Source organism: Bubalus kerabau, chromosome 10, assembly GCF_029407905.1.
Source record: "Bubalus kerabau isolate K-KA32 ecotype Philippines breed swamp buffalo chromosome 10, PCC_UOA_SB_1v2, whole genome shotgun sequence".
Lineage (NCBI taxonomy): Eukaryota > Metazoa > Chordata > Mammalia > Artiodactyla > Bovidae > Bubalus > Bubalus kerabau.
Genome location: NC_073633.1, coordinates 18,417,405 through 18,442,647, shown reverse-complemented (window position 1 = coordinate 18,442,647; position 25,243 = coordinate 18,417,405). Strand labels below are relative to the sequence as shown.

Genomic DNA, 25,243 nt, shown 5'->3' with positions numbered 1-25,243 from the left:
TAAATCCATCTGAATGCGGAGTTCCAAAGAATAGCAAGGAGAGATAAGAAAGCCTTCCTCAGTGATCAATGCAAAGAAATAGAATGGGAAAACAGTAGAACAGGAAAGACTAGAGATCTCTTCAAGAAAATTAGAAATACCAAGGCAACATTTTGTGCAAAGATGGGCACAATAAAGGACAGAAATTTTATGGACCTAACAAGCAGAAAATATTAAGAAGACGTGGCAAGAATACACAGAAGAAATATACAAAAAAGATCTTAATGACTCAGATAATCATGATGGCGTGATCACTCACCTACAGCCAGACATCCTAGAGTGTGAAGTCAAGTGGGTCTTTGGAAGCCTCACTATGAACAAAGCTAGTGGAAGTGAAGGAATTCCAGCTGAGCTATTTCAAATCCTAAAAGAAGATGCTGTGAAAGTGCTGCACTCAATATGCCAGCAAATTTGGAAAACTCTGCAGTGGCCACAGGACTGGAAAAGGTCAATTTTCATTCCAATCCCAAAGAAAGGCAATGCCAAAGAATGTCCAAACTAGTGCACAATTGCACTCATCTCACATGCTAGCAAAGTAATGCTCAAAATTCTCCAAGTAAGGCTTTAACAGGACATGAACCAAGAACTTCCAGATGTTCAAACTGGATTTAGAAAAGGCAGAGGAACCAGAGATCAAATTGCCAACATCCATTGGCTCATACAAAAAGCAAGAGAATTCCAGAAAAAACATCTACTTCTGCTTTATTGACTATGCCAAAGCCTTTGAATGTGTGGATAACAACAAACTGTGGAAAATTCTTCAAGAGATGGGAATACCAGACCACCTTACCTGCCTCATGAGAAATCTGTATGCAGATCAAGAAGCAACTCTTAGAACTGGACATGGAAAAACGGACTGGCTCCAAATTGGGAAAAGAGTGAGCTTCAAGGCTGTATATTGTCACCTTGCTTATTTAATTTACATGCAGAGTACATCATGTGAAGTGCCAGACTGGATGAAGCACAAGCTGGAATCAAGATTGCTGGGAGAAATATCCACAACCTGAGATGGGCAGATGGCACCACCCTTATGGCAGAAGCCAAAGAGGAACTAAAGAGCCTCTTGATGAAAGTGAAAGAGGAGAGTGAAAAAGCTGGCTCAAAACTCAAAATTCAAAAACAAAGATCTGGTCCAATTACTTCATTGTAAATAAATGGGGAAACAATGGAAACAGTGACAGACTTTTTTCCTAGGCCTCCAAAATCACTCAGATGGTGACTGCAGCCATGAAATTAACAGATGCTTGCTCCTTGGAAGAAAAGTTATGACCAACCTAGACAGCATATTAAAAAGCAGAGACATTACTTTGGCAACAAAGGTCCATCTAGCCAAAGCCATGGTTTTTCCAGTAGTCATGTATGGATGTGAGAATTGGACTATAAAGAAAGATGAGCGCTGAAGAATTGGTGCTTTTGAACTGTGGTGTTGGAGAAGACTTTTGAGAATTCCTTGGACTGCAAGGAGATCCAACCAGTCCATCCTAAAGGAAATGAGTCCTGAACATTCATTGGAAGGACTGATGCTGAAGCTGAAGCTCCAATACTTTGGCCACCTGATGCAAAGACCTGACTCACTGGAAAAGACCCTGAGGCTGGGAGAGACTGAAGGCAGGAGAAGGGGACAATGGAGAACGAGATGGTTGGATGGCATCACCGATGCGATGGAAGTGAGTTTAAGTAGTCTCCAAGAGTTGGTGATGGACAGGAAAGCCTGACGTGCTGCAGTCCACGGGGTCACAAAGAGTTGGACACGACTGAGTGACTGAACTGAACTGAATTGCTAATTTGTTAGGCAAAATAGTAATATCGGTTTGGCCAAAAAATTTATTCAGGTTTCTATGTAAGATGTTATAGATGACCCTAAATGAACTTTTTAGCCAACCCATTATATAGTTCAATTTGTATTCCTATGGTTCAACAGTGCTATTAAACATTTTTCACATACTTACTGGTTATTTGCATTTCTAGCTCTGTGAGTAGTCTACTGATGTCATTTTGTCTATCTCAAGGTTTTTTATTATGATTATGGCAAGAAAACACTTTGTATTTAAGAGTATTAGTAATTTTTGTATCACGTATGTTGGAACTGTTTTTCCTATTTGTTATTTTATGATGCTTCTTAAATTTTTTATTTTTTGTTTCAAAAAACTTCAAAGCCACAAAGAAACTGAAAGGATAGTGAGCATGCAAATACCCTTCACCTAGATGACCAAGTGTAAACAGCTCGTCCCCTGTGCTTGTCTGCCTTTGTCACTAGGGTGTAGTCATATTCTGAATAAGTGGGATTTCTGTACTGCCTTGTAACAACGCAGAAGAGGATGGTTCTAAGGGGGTCCAATAACTAAGTGAGAATTACCTTCTAATCTATGCTTATCATTTAACAGAAACCTCTTATTTCCTTCTCATTGTTTCTCACTATTATTTATTTGCTTTGTTCTTTTTTCCCCCCTCAAACGCTAGTGTAACCGAATATAAAATGAAGATTTCTGTGCAGTTCTGATGGTGTTGGTACAGATGGTAGTCACCCTCCTAGTGTCAATAAGCAAAGGGTGGTCGTTAAGAACAGTGTGAGCAGATATCTCATGCAATAAAATCTGTGCAAGCCAGCAATGATAAGAGGAAGAACCACACTTTGACACAGAAGAAGAATCATTGCCAAAGTGGGAATAATAATGAAGCCTATTTTGAAAACGATACAAAAGCACTTTGGGCTCTTTGGAGAAAATGTACCACTTTGATAATATCCTTATCATTGTTTTCTGAAGGACTGCTGGGGAAATCTTCCATTTGCTGGAATCCATTGTCATCACGTCGTGTACCTGCTGGGTTTTGTCTCTGCTAGACAAAAAAACCACCAGATTTTTTCTTGAGCAATACTGGCGAAAAAGGAAAACCATCCTTTGTCAAAATTAGACTTCTTGGCTTTTATAGCTATGGTGTAGGAGAGGACACTTGCAGACAGTTGACTGGACTCTAATCTGGGCCTCCTTGTTTTTTTTTAAGTTTTAAAAATTGAAGGATAGTTGGATTATAGTGCTGTATTAATTACTGCTATACAGCAAAGCAATTCAGTTATACATATATATGCATTCTTTTTTAAAATATTATTTTCCATTATGGTTTATCATAAGATACTGACTATAGCACTTTGTGCTATACAGTAGGACCTTGTTGTTTATCCATCCTATATATAAAAGGTCACATCTTCCACTCCCAGGGACTGCCTTGGACATGCTTACTTTTAAGACCCACTTTGGACTCTCTCCAGTTTTTGACCATAGCTCACTTCATTTCATTTTCAAACTTGAGGCCACTTTAGCCTCCCAAATCCACAGCAATGACTGAGATGCTCCCCCAGGCTTGTAGGGCTCCTACGAACTTGCCAGGCTCCCGTCTTCCTGATAAGACAGCCAGTGGTTGTATTACTTTATTAAACAGGAAAGGAAGGATGCAAAGGCCCTTTCTGGTTCCAGCTCCACACCTGTTCACATCTTTCTCCACTCTTCCAGACCCTAACAGGGGCAAGGGCGCTCCATGGCCATGGAGAACTGTGCAAGCAAAGTGCTCTGCCAGAATCTTTGTATTTGGTTCTCTGCTACCTAGTCTGTTCTCTTCAGCTATCATAGCGTACAAAACTGCAGCTCAGAAACTCTGTGCTCTGTCGAGAGGAGAAGACAAAGAGGAACTGGAGACAGGACAGGAGAACTTTCTTTAGAGCTGGTGACAGACAGCTCGTCTCCGTCCTACTTCCCCTACCTTCTCCACACTGGAGCTTTTTTATTGCTGTGTGTACACTCCGCCTCTTGGATGCACACTCCCCACCTACTACACATCTCCTGGCTGCCATCTAAATAGTCCTCCCACTTTGCCTTGTGCGGCTCTCTTGATTTATTATTATTTTTAATATTTGTTTATTTGGCTGTGCTGGGTCTTAGTTGTTGCATGTAGGGTCTGGTTCCCTGACTTGGGATCAAACCCAGGCCCCCTGCACTGGGAGTGTGGAGTCTTAACTGCTGGACATGAGGGAAGTCCCTGTTGCTTTCATTTAGAACTGAGTCAATATGAGGTAGTAAAATAACCTCCAATATTTTCTTCTCCAAGAATCCCTTTTGTTATTTTCCCTACAGATTCCTTGTTTCAAACGATGATTTATATAAACCTATTTGAAAATCATATTTTTATTCTCAAATTAAAAAATCTAAGATAGGGCAATTCCCTGATGGTCCAGTAGTTAAGACTTTATGCTTTCATTGCCAAGGGCATGGGTTTGATATCTGATGGGGGAACTGACATCCCACAAGCTGCATGGTATGGCCAAAACAAACAAACAAAACCCTAAGATATAAATGACTTCAAACTAGACAGACTAGTGAAGGCTTGCCTCTGCCAAGGGTGATGGCTGCCTGTGGCACTACCTTCATGGCGGGGAAAGGGAAACGGGTGCACTGAACACCCGAGGCTCTTGCCCACTGCAAGAGCTGGGACCTGGTTGTATCTCGGGGTTTCTCTCTGAAACTTGACCTCCCTGTCTGATGTGATTCATTTACCCTTGATATATATTTATGATGCAAAAAGGACCACAGGGTTTTAAGCTTCATACAAAACCCTGATCTACGTTCACTTCAATTCAGAACGCCTGGACTGAAGAAGGTCCAAACTAAGAAAAGGTTATTTCTCTTTTTATTTTTTAATTTTTTTTTTGACTATGGTTGGCTTACAATCAGTTATACACATATACTCACCTAGAGTATATACACTCATCTAGAGTCAGACATCCTGGAATGTGAAGTCAAGTGGGCCTTAGGAAGCATCACTACGAACAAAGCTAGTAGAGATGATGGAATTCCAATTGAGCTATTTCAAATCCTGAAAGATGATGCTGTGAAAGTGCTGCGCTCAATATGCCAGTAAATTTGGAAAACTCAGCAGTGGCCACAGGACTGGAAAAGGTCAGTTTTCATTCTAATCCCAAAGAAAAGCAATGCCAAAGAATGCTCAAACTACCGCACAATTGCACTCATCTCACATGCTAGTAAAGTAATGCTCAAAAGTCTCCAAGTCAGGCTTCAGCAATACGTGAACTGTGAACTTCCTGATGTTCAAGCTGGTTTTAGAAAAGGCAAAGGAACCAGAGATCAAATTGCCAATATCTGCTGGATCATCCAAAAAGCAAGAGAGTTCCAGAATAACATCTATTCTGCTTTATTGACTATGCCAAAGCCTTTGACTGCATGGATCACAATAAACTGTGGAAAATTCTGAAAGAGATGGGAATACCAGGCCACCTGACTTGCCTCTTGAGAAACCTGTATGCAGTTCAGGAAGCAATGGTTAAAACTGGACATGGAACAAGACTGGTTCAAAATAGGAAAAGGAGTACGTCAAGGCCATATTTTGTCACCCTGCTTATTTATATATGCAGAGTACATCATGAGAAATACTGGGCTGGAAGAAGCACAAGCTGGAATCAAGACTGCCAGGAGAAATATCAATAATCTCAGATATGCAGATGACACCACCCTTATGGCAGAAAGTGAAGAAGAACTAAAGAGCCTTTTGATTAAAGTGAAAAAGGAGAGTGAAAAAGTTGGCTTAAAGCTCAAGATTAGGAAAACTAAGATCATGGCATCTGGTCCCATCATTTCATGGCAAATAGATGGAGAAACAGTACAAACAGTGTCAGACTTTATTTTTGGGGGCTCCAAAATCAATGCAGATGGTGATTACAGCCATGAAATTAAAAGACTCTTACTCCTTGGAAGAAAAGTTATGAACAACCTAGACAGCATATTAAAAAGCAGACACATTACTTTGCCAACAAAGGTCCATCTAGTCAAGGCCATGGTTTTTCCAGTAGTCATGTATGGATGTGAGAGTTGGACTATAAAGAAAGCTGAGCACTGAAGAATTGATGCTTTTGAACTGTGGTGTTGGAGAAGACTCTTGAGAGTCCCTTGGACTGCAAGTCTGATCCAACCAGACTAAAGGAGGTCAGTTCTGGGTGTTCATTGGAGGAAGTGATGTTGAAGCTGAAACTCCAATACTTTGCCCACCTGATGCAAAGAGCTGACTCATTGGAAAAGACCCTGATGCTGGGAAAGATTGAAGGCAGGAGGAGAAGGGGACGACAGAGGATGAGATGGTTGGATGGCATCACCAACTCAATGGACATGAGTTTGGGTGAACTCCAGGAGTTGGTGATGGTCAGGGAGGCCTGGTGTTCTATGGTTTATGGGGTTGCAAAGAGTCGGACACGACTGAGCAACTGAACTGATACTAATGCTGATACATATTCTACTCTTTTTTAGATTCTTTTACTATATAAATCATTACAGGGTATTGAGTTCCCTGTGCCATACAGTAGTTCCTTATTAGTTATCTATTTTATACATAGTTATGTGTGAAAAGGTCATTTCTCTTTAACTCAATACTAATTTTAATAAATCATCTCTTAGGCTGTATTATTAATGTATATGTTAGTTGCTCAGTCGTGTCTGACTCTTTGTGACCCGATGGACTGTAGCCCACCAGGCTCCTCTGTCCATGGAATTCCCCAGGCAAGAGTACTAGAGTGGGTAGCCATTCCCTTCTCCAGGAGATCTTCCTGACTCAGGGACTGAACCCGGGTCTCCTACATTGCAGACAGATTCTTTACCATCTGAGTCACCATTTCAAGCAAGTTTATTACTTTTGTTTTGTTTACCCTGGATACCAAAATCATCTTTACAGTAAAGCACATATGACAGGCTAAAAACTATAAAGAAAGCTCCAGATGATCTAAATAGCATAAAAATGGATTTGCTTTAAAATATTTCCTATAGGAATTGAATTTGGCATGTTGTTGTTATTGTCTAGTTACTAAGTCGTGTCCGATTCTTTTGTGACCCAATAGACTGTAGCCCACCAGGCTCCTCTGTCCATGGGATTTACCAGGCAAGAATACTGGTGTGGGTTGCCATTTCCTTCTGCAAGGGATCTTCCTGACCCAGGGATTGAATATGCATCTCCTGCATTGACAGGCAGATTCTTTCCCATTGAGCAACCAGTGAAGCCGTTGAATTTGGGATATGCTTTACTAAAAATACAAAAGATGTAACACCAAAACTAGGACCCTGAAATAACTGTCATGATGTCAAGCATTAAAATGCAATGAAAATAACACAGAATAACTTTATTAAAGTCTAAATTCTGCCATTAACTTCATATGCAAAACTTGTATGGAAATTAGAATGCATATAAACAAAGCACAGGAAATTTTATCTTTACAGTCATCTCACTGAGTGAGAAAAGTTGTTTGTTTGTTTTGTACTTATTTTAGACCCTAAAATGGTTATTTTACTTACCATTTGGAAGCACGAGAAGAATATAAGTTATAATCAATAGGAGTTGTTAACACATGTTGGTGTACAACGTTTAAATACTTCTCGATGTGTATCTGTTACAGAAAAGTTAAAGTTTAGGCCATTAGAGTGGACTGGAAATCCTCACCTAATTTTCTCCATTGCATTAGGTTAACCCTCTGACTGATGTAATTAAGCCAAAAGACATAACATGCTATGTGTTTATTACAAGCCTAAGGTATCATTAGGCATCTCAAGGCCAAATTACTTTATCCCAAAAAACATCATAAACAGTTGAGACTCAAAGCTGAAGTGACCTGCAGCATTTTTCACAAATGAAACTGCACAGTAGTCAGTTTGCTACTTGGTCGGGGAGACTTGCTAGGTACCATGGACACAGAGTAATGTCTTTCTCTTACCAGGACTTCAAGCAAGCATCTGAGCAAAGAGTTTGGCCTTTAGGTAACAGATGATTTTAAATGGCCAAACCCAAAGACTCCAGTTGGGTCCAGCCCTCTCACCATCACATTATATAGGACAACAGCATGCTAACCTGATGAGGCAACAACATATTACTCCATCTCTCAGCCTCAGGAGCTGAGCTAGGAGGCCAGTAAGATGGAACAGTGAAGGCTGGAAGCAAGAGTAGAGATGCTGATAGAGGTCTAGACGATGGAGGTGGTCTTTATCGGAGCCACGTGCTAATGGATCCTGGTTTTGTATATGAGTGTTAACCTAGTCTGAAGATTGGATTCTCCTGTGCCCTTAGGTCCATCTATAATGATGAAGTTCCTATCTACTTTATTTTTAAAAATATTTATTTATTTATTTGGCTGTGCCAGGTCTTCATTGCAACACGTGGGATCTTTAGTTGGGGCATGTGAACTCTTAGTTACAGCATGTGGGATCTCGTACCCTGACCAGAAATCGAACCCAGGCCCCCCTGCATTAGAAGCTTGGGGTCTTAGCCACTGGACCACCACAGGAAAGTCCTCCTATCTACTTGATTTCTATGTCCAGTGTTATGTACTAGGTTATAATATTTAAAAATTACTTAATCTTAAAATACTTAAGCTATTAAGGAAGAGTGAACTCTTATTTTTTAGAATCCCAGTGATTCTGATAGAAACTCTCTGCAATGTATTGGTATGAATCCTTCTCTGTCAGACATACTGTTGGACTAAGAGTAGTTATTTTTAAAATTATAAATTCTTTTTATCGAGCCACATTTTAGGGGTCATAAATTACTGCATAATCATATATTATCCATGTCTCACATTCTTTGTGGCATGTGACAGGATGTAAATCAATCAATCAGCTAATAATCACCATTCTTAAAAAAGGAACAGGATGGGAAAGCTGATGACCAACCAAAGCCCCCTCTGTTCCAGAATTACACAGAGCCTGTGAGAAGCACAGTTCTTCTGGAGGAATCTTTGTCTCCTTCCAGGATTTTATTTAATATCTAAAGCTCTACTTACTTTTAACCCCATTTCAGTCCTTTTGATGGCTGTTTCAAGATTCTGAATGTCTAGAGCCCCGCCTTTTTCCTCAAGCGGGAATTTTGTTAATTTCTCCCTTAATTCATAAAGATCTTCATGGACCTAGAGAGAGAAAAATGTAAAAGAATACATAAATATTACACCTAAAACAGTTACTTAGCTTAAAGGTTTGCAATCTGCTTGAATTGCTTAAGACAATAAAGTTGATTTAAAGGTGGTGTTCATTGAAAAGACTGTCCTTATAGTTCTAGGATGTGCTTTATTAGAAGCACATTATGGCTCCAGTTACTGTCTTTCAGATTTTGAAAAATTAAGATTTCATACAATTTTCTATTTGTCCTTCCCCCATTAGAAATAGATCCAAGATAAAATTGCAACCCAAATACCTTATGCTTTCTCTGGTGGAAAAGAAGGTGAGTCAGATATAATAAAAAGTTCATTCCAAACTTTGATTTCTACTAATTGATTGAGAGGTTAAAAAGAAAAAAGAAAACTTCCAGGAAAGAGAGGTTCTAGTGAAAACAGTGCCTGTCAAAAGAGAATTATAAATATGTTGACAGGGTCTGTTGGTTTTCCATTCTAGCTAGATCTTCCCCACTTAGTGCGCTGAAGAAGCAGCTCTGTAGGTATGGCCTTAATTTTGTTTTATGTACTCAGAAATGAAAACAATCCATGAAGAAAAAGCAACATGTCATTACTTGAACATTTTCCTTCAGTTCATATTTTCCTTAGAAATGATGAATATTTCTCCAAAGTCAAGCACCCTCAGAGTAACGTGAGCATTATGAAATTAGACAGCATAAGATTCTCTGCCTTCATATTAGAAACCAAACTTCCAGAGACAAATACAGATGGCACCAATTATGGCATGGGCTACTGCCACAAGAGAAACATTTTGCTATGCAAATTTATGAACCCAACACCTGTTTCAGCAATAGTCACACCAATAACAATCTGCAGATTGGGTTGCTAAAGGCATTTTGAAACAGTTACCTTTTTCTCTGTTGGTATAACTGGACCTATACATTGATCCAGCCTATGTTATCATTTACTCTCAAACATTCCCAAGGAGCCAAGTATTTGAAAGATCAAAAGATTTGCATCTTTTCACTGATGAGCAGCACAATCTGGCAGACAGATCAGGGCATTTGTACCCTGCACAAATTATTATGTTGAGCCTCCAGGGCTCACAGATTGAAATTTGAGCATACCTACTGTTTGCTGATAGGCACTAAGGATGAAGATGTATTAATATTTTTTCGATTTTTTTGTCCAAATTACTCTGCAAGCTATTTACAGTCTATTGTCTAAAGACATTTGGAAAGTACAAAAAGGCAGTTCAAGGGCAAGCCCACTTCCAGGCCCATAATTTTGTGGTTTCACTTTTTCTTTTTTAAGATTTGTTTATTTATGGTTGCACTGGGTCTTCATTTTTCCCTAGCTGTGGTGCATTGACTTCTCATTGCGGTGACCCGTTGCAGGGAACAGGCTCTAGGCACACAGGCTTCAGCAGTTGTGGCTCTAGAGAGCTGGCTCCGTAGTTGTAGCTCACAGGCTTAGCTGCCACAAGGCATTTGGGATCTTCCGAGAGCAGGGATTGAACCTGTGTTCCCCACATTGGCAGGAGGATCCTTAACCACTGGCCCACCAGGGAAGCCCCTGGCTCAACTTTTGAATGCACAGAATTTCCTTCTTGTGGCTCTAGTGTGTGTAGCTTCATGTATCCTTCTATAATTATACCTGTCAACTGCTGGAGGGAGTGAAAACAACACTGGATTATTTATCAGGGAACTGAAAATCTGGCTACTTCATCTGTTTTATAGGAACCATTATGTCTTCATAGAGTTGTGAGATAATATGTAACAGTCTAATAGTAATAACTTGGTAAAAGGCAGATGAACATGATTCCTTGTTCTATTACTAGTCACACAATGTCCATGCACACCATCCACATTTCCTCTAGTGTCCTCACCAAAGGGGGAAAAGAGAATTACTCTTCTTATGGAATGAAAATGAGACAATACATGTGTAAATGAACTAATATAGGCTTTGGAATCAGACAGCTATGAACTAGAATTCTATTTCCTTCTTTACTAAACTGAGATAGGCAAATTTACTTTTTTTTAGAGCCTTAGTGTTCTTATCTGTAAAATGGGGATAAATAGCATCTTTCAACATAGTGGCAAGAATAAAATGAGTTAAAAAGATGTAAAGTGCTTTGTCCGGGGACAGCCACAGAGGAGGACACTGAGCCAATGTTAATTCTCTTCTCCTGATTGGTAAAACCTAGTGAAACACTTTGTATGTAACTGGCACTTAGTAAATACTCATTGACTTGAATTACTCTCTTAATCTTTCTCAAGAGCTTTTTACTTTCCTAGCCAGGTATTGTCTTCTTCCCTCTTAGTAACTGCACAGCTGTTTGTATAGCTGCAACAGAGACAACTACTATAGGAAATGTTTCACCAGACCTGGGTAGAAAAAGATTAGGTTCTAAGGATTCATTTTTATATTTGGCAAAACTAATACAATTATGTAAAGTTTAAAAATAAAATAAAATTAAAAAAAATAAATCTTTCTTTCTTCAAATAGATTCACTCTCCCATACTGAAATTTTATGTGTCACCAATCATTTTTGTGATTATCAAATACATTGTGTTCCATACATTTCCCACTTGGAGAAAGATTTTGACAGTTTGGGGACAGGGCTACTTAATAAGAAGCTCTCAAAAGATTTAATGCAGACAAAAATTGCTCTACAATTTAAATTATTTTTTAGGCTTTTGCCATATCACGTGGCTTGTTGGATCTTAGTTCCCCAACCAGGGATTGAACATGGGCTCTTTGCATGAGGAGTCTTAACCACTGGACCACCAGGGAATTTCCTAGAATTTAAGAGCCATGCAACAAGACTCAGTTTTGTCAAAAGCAATCTTATAATTCCCTTTCTTAGCTAGTCCTAGGATCACACTTTGAGATAAGAGCTAAAGATAAGAGTTTAAATGAGTCATTCTCATTTTATTGTTGTATGGTGTACACTCCTGGCAAATCAGACAGAAGAGGTTGAAAAAGAATTCAGTCGGTGCAGTTCAGTTGCTCAGTCGTGTCCAACTCTTTGCAACCCCATGGACTGCAGCACACCAGGCCTCCTTGTCCATCACCAACTCCTGGAGTTTATTCAAACTCATTCCATCGAGTCGGTGATGCCATCCAACCATCTCATCCTCTGTCGTCCCCTCTCCTCCCGCCTTCAACCTTTCTCAGCATCAGGGTCTTTTCTAGTGAGTCAGTTCTTCACATCAAGTGGCCAAAGTATTGGAGTTTCAGCTTCAGCATCAGTCCTTCCAATGAATATTCAGGGCTGATCTCCTTTAGGATAGACTGGTTGGATCTCCTTGCAGTCCAAGGGACTCTCAAGAGTCTTCTCCAACATCACAGTTCAAAAGCATCAAATCTTCCGTGCTCAGCTTTCTTTATAGTCCCTCATTCACATCCATTCATGACTACATATAATATTAATTTTTTCCCTCATTATACATATTCTACATTGTATCAGGGAGAATTTTACACTGTATATACAGATCAGACTCAATAATTAGGTTAAGGGGTGGCCTCTCTTTCTCTACATAGCCCTCCACTTAAGTGTATACAAAGTAACCCTTTCAAGCAAGTAGGGGTGTTGATCAACATAGATATGATTATTCCTAGTTCTTCCCAAAGAGAGATCTGGCCTCTGCCCTTAGACCCTGGGACGTGATCACTAGGCCCCCAGAGCATCCTGTTTGATGGGAATGGGGTTTATGATGGGGACTTTGAGCTATGCTGTATCAGTTCTAATCTCTAGAGGAATTAGACTGAAATCATTGGTCTGCTCTCTGGGAAGGGCTGAAGACGAAAGTCAGCCAAATGGGCATTGTGATTGAGCTCCAATAAACCTCTGGACATTAAAGTCTTGGGAAAGCTTCCCTAGTTGGCAATAATCTGTATATGTTGTCACATATCATGACTGAAAGGAGGTAATGCTATGACTCCACTGGGAGAAAATGGCTGGAAGCTCCATTTGAACCCCTTCTGGACTCTCTGCCCTGAGCCTCTCTTCCCTCGGTTGATTTTAATTTCTATTCTTTTGCTATAAAAACACTGTAATTATAAACATAGTGCTTTTCTGAGTTTTGTGAGTGCTCTAGCAAATTAGCCAATGTGACATAGTTGGGGCTTCCAAAAGTATAGACAGCTGGTCTGAATTAAGGATAGTTCTAGGGACCCCTGAACTTGTGCCTGGTGTCTAAGCGAGGGCAGTCTTGTGGAGACTCTTCCCTCACACTTGGCAGTTTGGCTAAACTCATTCTAGGGTGCTGGTGAAAGCAAGGATAAGAAAAGGTAAGGTAAGAAGATCTGGGTATGATTCATATTGGGGAAGTCTATAAAATTGGTGAGTTTAGGGGTTTAAAGAAGTCTCCCAGAGGGGAGGATCAAATCATGGCAGGAAGAAAAATTAGACCAAGTGCAGATCTGAGTAGAGTTCTGATAGTCCTTAGGGAAATTACTTCAAACTTTTAGTCAAGTAGAGCTATATATGAGTTGAAGGTGATGATATGTCAAAAATGTTTCAAAACCATCACATATAAATGTGGGGGGGCGGAAAGTAGTGCTTTTAACATTCTGGAAAAATCTGAGTGTAACGGTCACAAACTGAGTTGTACTGAGAAATCAAAACTTTCCTGATGTTCCCCCCTCAGATTAGAGAAAGTTACTTTCCTGTGCTTTTCGTCACCTTTCCACATTCAAAGTTTAACCTGATTAGCAAGCTTTTATCTTGTTCCCAAGTAAGGAATTTTTATTATTTTTTATTGGTATATAATTGACATAAACATTATATTAGTTTCACATAGACAACATCAGTCAATATTTGTACATATTGCCAAATGATTGCCACAGTAAGGCTAGCTAACATACATCACCATATATAGTTATAATACAACTTTTTTCTTGTGATGAGAACTTGTAAGATTTACTCAGCCACTTTCAAATATACAGTATTATTACTGTAATCACCATGGTGTGCATTACATCCCCAGAACTCCATTATATGCAAGGGACTTTTAGAGTGAAAAAATTGGAGTACTTCCATCACTTCATGGGAAATAGATGGGGAAACAGTGGAAACAGTGTCAGACTTTAATTTTTTGGGCTCCAAAATCACTGCAGATGGTGATTGCAGCCATGAAATTAAAAGATGCTTACTCCTTGGAAGCAAAGTTATGACCAACCTAGATAGCATATTCAAAAGCAGAGACATTACTTTGCCAACAAAGGTCTGTCTAGTCAAGGCTATGGTTTTTCCAGTAGTCATGTATGGATGCTAGAGTTGAACTATAAAGAAAGCTGAGCCCAAAGAATTGATGCTTTTGAACTTGGAGAAGACTCTTGAGAGTCCCTTGGACTGCAAGGAGATCCAACCAGTCCATTCTGAAGGAGATCAGCCCTGGGTGTTCTTTGGAAGGAATGATGCTAAAGCTGAAACTCCAGTATTTTGGCCACCTCATGCGAAGAGTTGACTCATTGGAAAAGACTGATGCTGGGAGGGATTGGGGGCAGGAGGAGAAGGGGACGACAAAGGATGAGATGGCTGGATGGCATCACCGACTCCATGGACTTGCGTTTGAGTTAACTCCGGGAGTTGGTGATGGAAAGGGAGGCCTGGCGGGGTCGCAGAGTCCGACGGGACTGAGCGACTGAACTGAACTGAAGAAAAGCAGCTACTTCCCTTGTAGCTCAGCTGGTAAAGAATCCACCTGCAATGTAGGAGATCAAAAGCAGTTCATCTATTTCAACTTTCGCCCAGATACGTGTCTGATTTGTATCTCCTCCATTTCCTTACATCATAGGATTAAACTTTTCAGAATATAACATTTAAAAATGGTGCCTCAGTGGAACATGGATTTTTCCAAAGTAAAGGTCCCAGTGGGGTGTATCGTCCTGGAGTTTTACCAGAGGCGGATTGGTCGTGCTTCGGCCGCGCAACCTCCATCGTCAGGCTCAAGAGGTGTGTGAGGCTGGCGAGAGAGGTCTAGGTTGGCACACTTGGGAGTTCTTTAAACCGTGGTGTTGGAGGCAATCTGAGAAGCAGCGCTTTAAGTGGGTAAGCGTGAATGGATGGGCTCTGCTGGGCCTCGCTCGCTCAAAGTGTTCTAGCTGGACAGGGTTAGGAGAGGCCATTTCCCACCTGGATTAAGATAGATCCGACGGGGTCTTGGTTTTCCTTCTCCTGGGCCATGCCTACGGCCGGGCGGGGATCCCTCCTCAGGAAGGCGCGGTCTCCAGAGTCCGGTACTAGCCGCGGAGGGAGCTCGTCCCCATGGCAACGCCACGCGCAGCCCAGCCTGGTCCACGCCAGGAGCGGAAGAGGGGGCAAAGGAGGAGGCAGGGCCGGCCGTGCCTCTGAGAACGCGCCTTTCTCACGCGTCTCCCCCGCGCGCCGGCGGCCGTGGTATCGCCCAAGGCGGAAGTGGCTCCGGGAAGGAACCTGTTCGCGGGCGCAGTTATGGCTGCGGGTGTCCCCTGCGCGCTCGTTACCAGCTGCTCCTCCACCTTCTCCGCAGACCGGCTAGTGCAACGTGAGTAACGAGGCTCCTGGGCCGACCTCCAAGCCCCAGTACGAGCCTCGGCAGGCGGCAGTCCCAGCACCGCGGCCTCTCTCGGGGCCTCGGTCCTCGCCGCGAGCCCTGGACTCTTCCTCCCTTCGGTGGTGGCCCGAGGCCCCTCGGGTGCTCCTCAGATGTGGTCATAGTGCCTAGTCCCCCAGGTGTCCACTGTTAGCTACAATACTCGTTGCTTCTCTGTCTCTGCTTGGCCCACCATGGGGTTTGTTCCACCGTTTTCTGTTAAGTAGAACCTCAACCCTACTGTCGGCGGGCAGCCGTTGAGGTGAACAGAAAAGGCTCTCTGGGAATTGAACCTAGGAACGCGAGCGTCAGGTGCAGGATTCGTGATTTATGTTGTCATCCCTGCTCTTGAGGTAGAGTGGTTCCTCTGCACCCCCCGCCCCATGTGCATATGTTAAGACTTGTTAAACTTGCCCCCTCCACTCTGAGTTATTCACTGTCTTGCCTTCCTCCTGAAACGAGGCCCTCCGCCAGCAAGCATTAGTTTTTGATTATTACTGGACCTAGTATTTTTCCCTCTAGACCCTCATAGTGGTTGTCAACCTAAGTCACTCCTCAAAGAATCGTAGGCGAGGACGGGGGACCAGTGGAGTAGAGAGAGCATAGGGTTTGGGGCTCGACTCCTCCACTGAGACTCCCAAAGTTGATTATAACTCCAGACTCCGTTTCAAATTGTGGCTTCGAGTCAGAACGATGATTCTCAGCTGTAACCTATGCTTTTCAGTTTTCTGATCTGTAAAGTGGTGATAATTTTCACATGACTGTTGTGCTTAACACTTTGAGTGATCAGTAGGTAAATGGTAAATACTGTTAATAGAGTACATTATCTCTCTAGCCCTCGGTTTCCTGATCCTGAAAGTGGGGCGTGCTAAGTCGCTTCAGTCGTGTCCCACTCTTTACGACCCTATGGACTGATGCTCGCCAGGCTCTTCTGTCCATGGGATTCTCCAGGCAAGAATACTGAAGTGAGTTGCGAAGATCTAGGGGATCTTCCCGACCCAAGGATCGAACCCGCCTCTCTCATGTCTCCTGCATTGGCAGACAGGTTCTTTACCACTAGCGCCACTTGGGAAGCCCTGAAATGGGACATATGAATCTACCTCACGGGATTCTTTGAAGGATAGATGATGTGACATTTTGAAAGCATTTAGTAAACTATAAAGCATTATATAAACGTAACTTTTCCTTGTACTGGTCAAATGACAGAATTAGGCAGGGTGTCTCTCCAGCACAAATACAACTTAGTTATCATTTGTGATCACCTAAAAAGTTCCTTGCCAGAGTAAAAGTTTAATTATACACTAAATGGTAACCAGCTGCTTTAATTATGCCATTTCCTTACCTCTCAGCAGTGCTCCTTCTCATTTATTTCCTTTCTTTTTAAAAATTGTTTTATTGTAAAAGTAGTGCATAGTCCATTAAATAAGATTTAGCATAATGGAGAAAAGAAAATGTCAGCCAGGGTCTCATCACCCAAACGTAAATACTGTGTTAACATTCTTGTGCATTTACTTCCAGTTTTTTTCCCCCCAATGCACAGATTTTAAAAAATTGGTAATTGTGTTTCCAATATATATACAATTTTTATCCTGATATTTTATAATAGTTTTAACATTTTATATATAGCATGTTATATTTTTATTTTACATATAAAAATGCAAATATTGTATCTGAAATATTAAATATATTTATATAAATGTATGAAGTTAGGTATTTATGACATTTAAGGCATATGATTTTTATAAATACATTTATATAAATATACTTTTATTTTCACATAATATTTCATATTTTTCATTTGTAAAAATTTACCATTACATTGTAAGTTAATTTTCATTATATAATTTGCTCAGAATTCTTAAGCTTCTTGGTGTATTTAACTTCCCAAAAGAATTATATGCATTTTGATTTCCATTACTGATATATAAAAGTCCTTTCAAAGTCAGTCTTCAAAGTATTAAGTTTTCTCGTGGCTGTCACGTGCTTTTGTTGCAGGAAGGGGTCCCCTTCCAGGGCCCGAGAGTGGACTCTAGTCTAACACTCAGAAAAATGAATTGTCAGAGGAGACACACATGCTGACAATCAACAGACTTTATTGGGAAGGGGCACCTGGGCAGAGAGCCGCAGGGTAAGGGGACCCAGCAGAGCTGCTTTGCCACGTGGCTCATAGTCTTGTGTTTCATGGTACTGGAATTAGTTTCCAGGTTGTCTCTGGCCAGTCTTTCTGACTCAGTGTCCTTCCCGGTGGTGAGTGCATGGCTGAGTGAAGATGGCTTCCAGCGAGGAGGATTCTGGGTGGTTGGTAGGCCATATGGACTGGAGTCTCCTCTCTTCTTTTGGCCTTGCCTCAATTCGTCCAGTTGGTGATATTTTGCTAGTTATGCATTGCTTATCAGGACCTCCTGTCCTAAGATAAGCGTGCAAGTGGCACTATCGTGCCTGCCCAGGGCAGGCAGCTTCAGTCGGTGTTTCCCCTAACAGTTGAAGAATTTGCAGACACAGTCATTTCTTGAAGGAGCTGATTACCTGTAGTTGGTGAATGGTAATACTGTACTTTAAAATACATTAGCATCGTTGGAAATGAAATAAATCCTATAAAACAGTCCACTTTATTTCTGTATATAAAATGTTTCTTGGATAGCTTCTATGTTGGTTAAAAGTAGATAACCTTTCCTTTGTGGTTCCATTAATGTTTTATAGTGAAAAATAAGAACAATTAATGAAGAGATTAGTTGAGTAAGGAAAAGTGAACCATAAAAGAGATTTTACCCAGGTTAATGATTTGGGTAACATTAGAATGTAGTATTTGCTGAGTTTTGATTCTGTTTTATCATAATTAAAGATGGAGTCATCACAGTTTGAATCTAAGTTTGGCATAAAAGATGAAGACTGAGTTTTGTTAAGTGTTCAGTGACATTAAGCCATAGTATGGTTTTTGGACTGAATCTTAATTTACCTTTTTGGGACTATTTGGTTTCCTTCCATGCATTAGGAAGAAGAACATTTAGGGTTTCTCCGGTTTCTTTCCTTCAACATTTGATCTATTTCATTGCTTTTAACCAACAATGGGAAATATTTCTTAACCAAATAACCAAGAAATAACCAAGTTTATTATAAGTAGTCATGAAGTAAAAATCAGTATGCCGCCACTATGGGTAAGTTATGGACTTTGTGAGAAGCTTTTTTCATTTTGTCACTCAGGGGCCTTATGTGCAGTTTTCTGGGTAGGTATCTGACAGCAGATAAAAGGGGCATTACCCTTTTAGATTTTTAAAGGGGAATGAATGTTCCTGATGCTTGTACAAGGCTATATGTGGTGTGAGAGCAAGTGTCTGTACCCCAGGCCAGACCTCACATACGTTTATACGAACATTTTACTTTTATTCTGGAAAAGTGTATTCTGATACTAAGAACAGAGCTAGTCTTTGTGCCAGTTTGTTGTTTAGTCACTAAACCGTGTCCGACCTTTTTGCGACCCCATGGACTGTAGCCCGCCAGGCTCCTCTGTCCATGGCATTTCTCAAGGAAGAATACCGGAGTGGGTTGCCATTTCCTTATCCAGGGAATCTTTCCGATCTAGGGATCCAACCAGTGTCTCCTACACTGGCAGGTAGATTCTTTACCACTAAACCACCAGGGAAGCCAGTTACTGTAGCTAAAATGATGGCTAAGAGACTATTCCTGTCTTCAGGAAGGATGTGGTCAAAGTGCGTGCTCCATCTGTGCAAACATTAAAACGTATTAGTAGATACTGAAGTCTTAACATCTTATTCTACTTTCCTAGAAGAAACTTTTGATAGAAAAATCCCATTTGGTTTTAATATATGTAATGCATATTTAGCAACTGTAAGCCATTTAGGTTCTACACCTAAACATTTGGAGCAAAATTTTTTTCTTCCTGTGAAATGTGGGAATTTTGAAATCTTAAAATCAAGCATTTTTATGTATATAAGTACTCTTCCCAAACATGTTTTCACATAATTCAGTTTGGTTCTTGTATCCCCGTGAATTAACAAAGTCAGAGAATTTGAATTTTACAAATGAAGAAACCGTGGCTCAGAAGCACTTGGTGAGTTGCCTAGATTGCTAAAGTACCAAGTGTGGAGGATATGTTCTCTTTCGGGATTTGTGTGCATGGGCTGTGCAAATGAAATATGTTGAAATTCCTCAGCAATCAGAACTATTTAAATTTAAGGTGTTGGCATTGAAGAGAGAAGATTAACTCGAAAAGAAGGTTTTAAAATATGCTGGCATTTCCATATAGAATGGTTGAAGTCTTAATTCTGAGTGAAGGGAAAAAAAAAAATCATTGCCCAAAGCATCTGTATTTTAAATAGAGTATGTGCATGCCTAATAGTCTTTAAGAGTGTCTGGATTTTTTTCCCCTCAATTGAGGGAACCCATAGTACACACGTTGTATATATTAGTCAGTTCTGATACATAAAATTAACATTAAAATTAAAGGGTTGTTCCAGATCATGTCTAACAGCATCCCTTCTAAATGTGAAATTCTAAGTATTGGTTATTTTTACGTTAGATTATATAATTCAGTTCAGTCGCTCAGTCATCGTCAACTCTTTGTGACCCCATGGACTGCAGCACGCCAGGCTTCCCTGTCCATCACCAACTGCCGGAGCTTGCTTGAACTCATGTCTATTGAGTCAGTGATGCCATCCAACCATCTCATCCTCTGTTGTCCCTTTCTCCTCCTGCCTTCAACCTTTCCCAGCATCAGGGTCTTTTCCAGTGAGTCAGTTCTTTGCATCAGGTGGCCAAAGTATTGGAGTTTCAGCTTCAGCCTCAGTCCTTCCAGTAAATATTCAGGACTGATCTCCTTGATGATTGACTGGTTGGATCTCTTTGCAGTCCAAGGGACTCTGAAGAGTCTTCTCCAGCACCACAGTTCAAAAACATCAAAGTTTATATACTACTTTTTCTTCGTGTTTATCTTTTGAAAACTGAAAAATCAAGCCCCATTTTCAAGTCACAGTAGACACTTAACTTGTAGTAAAGAATCTGACATTTTGTATTTGGAATTCAGATGCATTTTTACCCATAGAAACAATCTGCTGATCCTCAGGTTTCTGCAGCTGTGGAACCAGGTAGCTCAATTATAAGATGGATAAACTAGACTTTGGGGAATTATACAGGCAAAGCTGGCCATCAGGCTGCCCACTGCTGCATTGGGAAGCACTCATTCTGTGAAACTGGGAGTTTGTTCTAGGTCAGACTCCTACAGTTTACAAAAGATCTTAAAGTAATTTACTAAAGAGAACATTCCTGATTCGGGGTAGGGGCTATTATACAACTTAACCAACCTTATCTAGCAACAGAATAGCGATAGGAACTTGTGACTTCTAATTTGGGATTTTCTGTAGCAGCTTGAGGTATTCTGAATGGAGCCTTTTAGTTTACTCTGGGAATAAGTAATAATTTTTACTTAAACAAAGTTGCTTATTTTGTTGTGGTAGGAGAACTCTGCCTTTGATTGGATTGTGTACTTCTAAGTTTGTATTTTCCTCAAAGGAAGAAAGATTGGGCCAGGAAGATTTACCATGAGGATGATTTCAAATGGTAGTGGAAGAACTTTGATTTGTTTTCAACTATAATACTTAATATACGTAATTTTCAAATAACATTAAAAGAAGGCTCAAGATTTTTATCTTTATTAAATGAGGAATATTAAGTCATCAACCTTAAATACAAGTTCACATCCTCTCCAGACCTCAAAGGGACTTAAAACACGTTCATATTATCTTTCTGTGTGTCTGTGCATGTGTATGCTGCTGCTGCTGCTAAGTCGCTTCAGTTGTGTCCGACTCTGCGTGACCCCATAGACTGCACCCCACCAGGCTCCCCCATCCCTGGGATTCTCCAGGCAAGAACACTGGAGTGGGTTGCCATTTCCTTCTCCAATGCATGAAAGTGAAAAGTGAAAGTGAAGTTGCTCTGTCGTGCCCGACTCTTCGTGACCCCATGGACTGCAGCCCACCAGGCTCCTCCACCCATGGGATTTTCCAGGCCAGAGTACTGGAGTGGGGTGCCATCGCCTTCTCCGGTGTGTGTGTGTATATGTGTATGTAAAATTAAAGCTCAAAGAGATTGTGATTTTCTAAGTTTGTTTAGGTCATAAAAATTGGGGAGCCAAGATTCAATTCTATCTTTTGTGTGTATGAAATATGAACTTCCTGGTGACCAGAGCTGATGTCTTCAAGGTCAATTTAGGGACAGGAGAAATTACAGAATATTTTACTACTACATTGAGAACTTTTATGGTTCAAAATAAGTTTATACCTTTTCTTTTGTGGTAGTTGGAGCCTTAGTAGATGAGCTATGGTAAGTTAAATAATAAATGAAAATGCCTCTATTGGTGCCCAATTTGTTTTTTTAATCCATTGAGTAGAGAATTTGTATGAAGTGTTCGACTAATCCTTTAGCCATTGTCAATGAGTTAAATGATTATAAGGTGTTTGTCTTCCCAGCAACGGAGGTTGGGGAGCAGGAGCAGAGCAGCAATGGGGAAGTGTTGCACATCAGACCATGGTGCACAAAACTGTTCATGATACTGAGAGTACCGCATCATCCTGGAGAACCGAGTGTGTCAAAACTCAGACCTTTCTTTCTGGGCCACTCAGTGGCTTAGTTTTGTGCAGCAAAAGGTCCAGAAGATATGCAGTGGTCATTTGGTGTAAACAACTTGCTGCCTTTTTCCCTGAATAATTTTTTAGCAAATAGTGACACTCAGTAAATAATGAAATCTGATATGAAACCATTTTTTTTTAAGCTATAAGTATGAAAATTGTTTTAAATATGTCTGGCAAGAATGAGAATCCTGGACATGACATTGTATTTATGTTGGAGCCAGTGCACAAACACTTCCCTGATAATTACTTATCCAGGAAGCAAGACTAAGGTGTATTCAGACAGAGAGGATAGTTGTGAAACTCTTAAAGAGCCTTTGTGATGTTTCAGGTTCAGTAACAAATGACCTATTTAGGGTTTAATTTTGTACATAGACCTGAAAGCTGGTTCTACACAGGGGTAAAGTAGTATGATACCTGAATCAAAATCAGTATGCTCAGAGCAGAAAAATGAGCAGGATCATTTGGTAATAAACAACACTGTTATGCTGACATAAGAGAATTACCATTCTACCTGAATTCTGCTGGGGTTTTTAGGACTTTTGTGGGGAAGACATTTGTGAATTGAGCACTGAGTTCTAGCCACTTCCTAGCTACCTGACTTGAAGCAAGTTAATCTCTCACCCCAGGTACTTTCTTTGCACGTGCTGTCACTGTTCTCAGCGTCTAAATCCTGTGCCTCAGTCACCTACCTTATCCGTAAAGTGTGAGCGCTATCTCCCAGTTTCCATGATTTTTTTCCAAGCCCCTTTATTGGGGTGTAATTTAAATGCCGTAAAATCCACCTGTTTTTAAGTGCAGGCCCATTCCTGTCATCCTGGAAGAAAACCGAGCTGTTAGCAGTCATTCCTCACTCCTAGCCCCAGCCCTGGGCAGCCACTCATGTACCTCCCACCACTCTACAGTTGCCTTTTCTGGACATTTTATATAAAAGGACTCACACACTATGTGGTCTTTTGTGCCTGGCTTCTTTGACTTAGAAGTCTAAGTCAAAAAACTTTGATGTTTTTGAGATTCGTCCCTGTTGTAGCATGTACTTGGCATTCCATTGTACGGCTAGGTCACTTTTTGTTTACCTGTTCATCAGTTGATAGACTGATGCTTCCACTGTTTGGCTATTATGAACAAATGCCATGAATAATAATAATATGAATGCCATTGTGGACTTTCTGAGAAACTTGTATTCTTTTATGAAACTGCTGGACTTTTCTGGAGTGGAGGTATCATTTTGCCTTTCCCATCAGCAGTGTGTGCTGTTGTTAATCTCTCAGTCATGTTCGACTCTCTCGCGACCCCAGGGATTGCAGCTGCTGGTTTCTCAGTCTATAGGACTTCCCGGGCAAGATGACTGGAGTGGGTTGCCATTTCCTTCTGCAGGAATCTTCCTGGCCTAGGGATCAACCCGCTTCTCCTGCATTACAGGCGGATTCTTTACCTCTGAGCCCCTGGGGAAAATGTATGAGAGTTTCAGTTTCTGCACATTTTTGACAACAGTTGTGTTTGTTTGTATTTTCAATTAGTATTTTCAACTGTATTTTCAATTTCATTCTAGTGGGAGTGAGGTAGTGTCTCATTGTGGTTTTAATTTGCATTTTCTTAGTAAGTAAGGACGTTGAGAATCTTTTCATGTGTATATAGTCCATTCATATATCTTTGGTCAAAAGTTTATTCAGATCTTTTGCTCATTAAAAAAAATTGAAGTATAGTTGGATTACAATACAGTGTTGTGTTAAACAACAGCAAAGTGATTCAGTTAAATATATATTTCAGATAATTTTCCATTATAGGTTATTATAAGATATTGACTATAATTCCCTGTGCTATCTTGTTGCTTATCTGTTTTATGTGTAGTAGTTTGTATCTGTTAATCCTGTACTCCTAATTTCTCTCCCTTCTCCCTGATTTGGTAACCACCTTTGTTTTCTATGTCTATGAGTCTATTTCTGTTTTGTATATAGGTTCGTTATTATTTTTATGAGTCCACATATAAGTTATATTGTATAATATTTGTCTTCCTCTGGTTTCACTGAGTATAATATTCTCTAGGCCCGTCTATGTTGCTGCAAATGGCAATATTTCATTCTTTTTTATGGCTGAGTAATATTCCATTATATATGTATACTACACCTTTGTAAGCCAGTTTTCTGTTGATGGGCACTTGGGTTGTTTCCATATCTTGCTTTTTTCCCCATTAAAAAAGCCTTTATCTTCTTATTAGTGAGTTTGTAAGTGTTTTATGTATCCTAGATACAGATTCCTTATCATGTGTGTAATTTGTGAATATCTTCTCCCATTCTGTGGCTTATCATTGGTTTTCTGGATGGTATCTTGAAATGCAGCACTTTTAAGTTTTGATGAAGTCCAGTTTACTGATGTCTTAGTTTTCTTTTTCTGTGGCCCTTTGACTGTGTGTTGTCCAGTTATGATTTTAACCTGTTCTGCAGAACCTTTTGGGGCCTGGGATGTTGGGTCTGTTACCTTTGTAATGTTTTTCATTGGACCAGGCTTATTTTCAATGCATGCATACCGGGACTACAGAATAGATGTTCTTCATTGAATTTATTCTGTTTGGGGAGGTTCATCTCAAATATGTTTACCTTCTTTCAGAATAAGTTAACATCTGCTGCAGATTCTATTGTCAACTTGAGCTGACATCAGTATTTTTGGTGTGAAGTTTTATTACTTGATGCTGATTTGTTTATGAAAATTACCACTTGAGTATAGAAATTATTTTCATCTCATAATTGTCCTGTTCAGGCTTATGTGTTCTTCAGAAAACCACCATTTATAAATTATTTTCAAAACATCTAAGATTAATTGCCAGATAATTTTTACGGTTAAAAGAATTAAAGGATACTTTTAAGATAGGTTTTTGATCAGATGCAAATGAATGGCATTTATGTCTGTGGTGGGAGGTTATTGTGCCTGGCTGTAAAAGGGCTAGCTTCAGTTCTGTAAGGAAGAATAAAACCAGCTGTGCATTCCACAACTTCTATTTTGTTTCATGAATACAGTAAGTCAGTGCCACAAGTTCTTTTGCTTTAAATTAGGGTTTC

The 25,243-nt window shown here is 40.3% G+C and overlaps 2 protein-coding genes across 8 annotated transcripts in view; one reads left to right on the top strand and one right to left on the bottom strand.

The window, feature by feature from the left end:
- Positions 1-15,391, bottom strand: part of IQCH (IQ motif containing H) — a 224,554-nt gene extending 209,163 nt beyond the window's left edge. Inside the window, 3 exon segments of the mRNA XM_055536471.1 lie at positions 7,383-7,474; positions 8,861-8,983; positions 15,108-15,391. Coding sequence (XP_055392446.1) covers positions 7,383-7,474; positions 8,861-8,983; positions 15,108-15,158 — 266 coding nt within the window. The 5' untranslated portion in view covers positions 15,159-15,391.
- The window catches only part of AAGAB (alpha and gamma adaptin binding protein), a 74,620-nt gene continuing 64,695 nt past the window's right edge, over positions 15,319-25,243 (top strand). The window contains exon 1 of one of the 7 annotated variants that reach the window (XM_055536798.1): positions 15,319-15,498. In XM_055536798.1, the coding sequence (XP_055392773.1) occupies positions 15,426-15,498 (73 nt within the window). In that variant the 5' untranslated portion in view covers positions 15,319-15,425. The remainder of the gene's footprint in view (positions 15,499-25,243) is intronic. The other 6 variants (XM_055536796.1, XM_055536795.1, XM_055536801.1 and 3 more) reach the window with 6 other exon arrangements.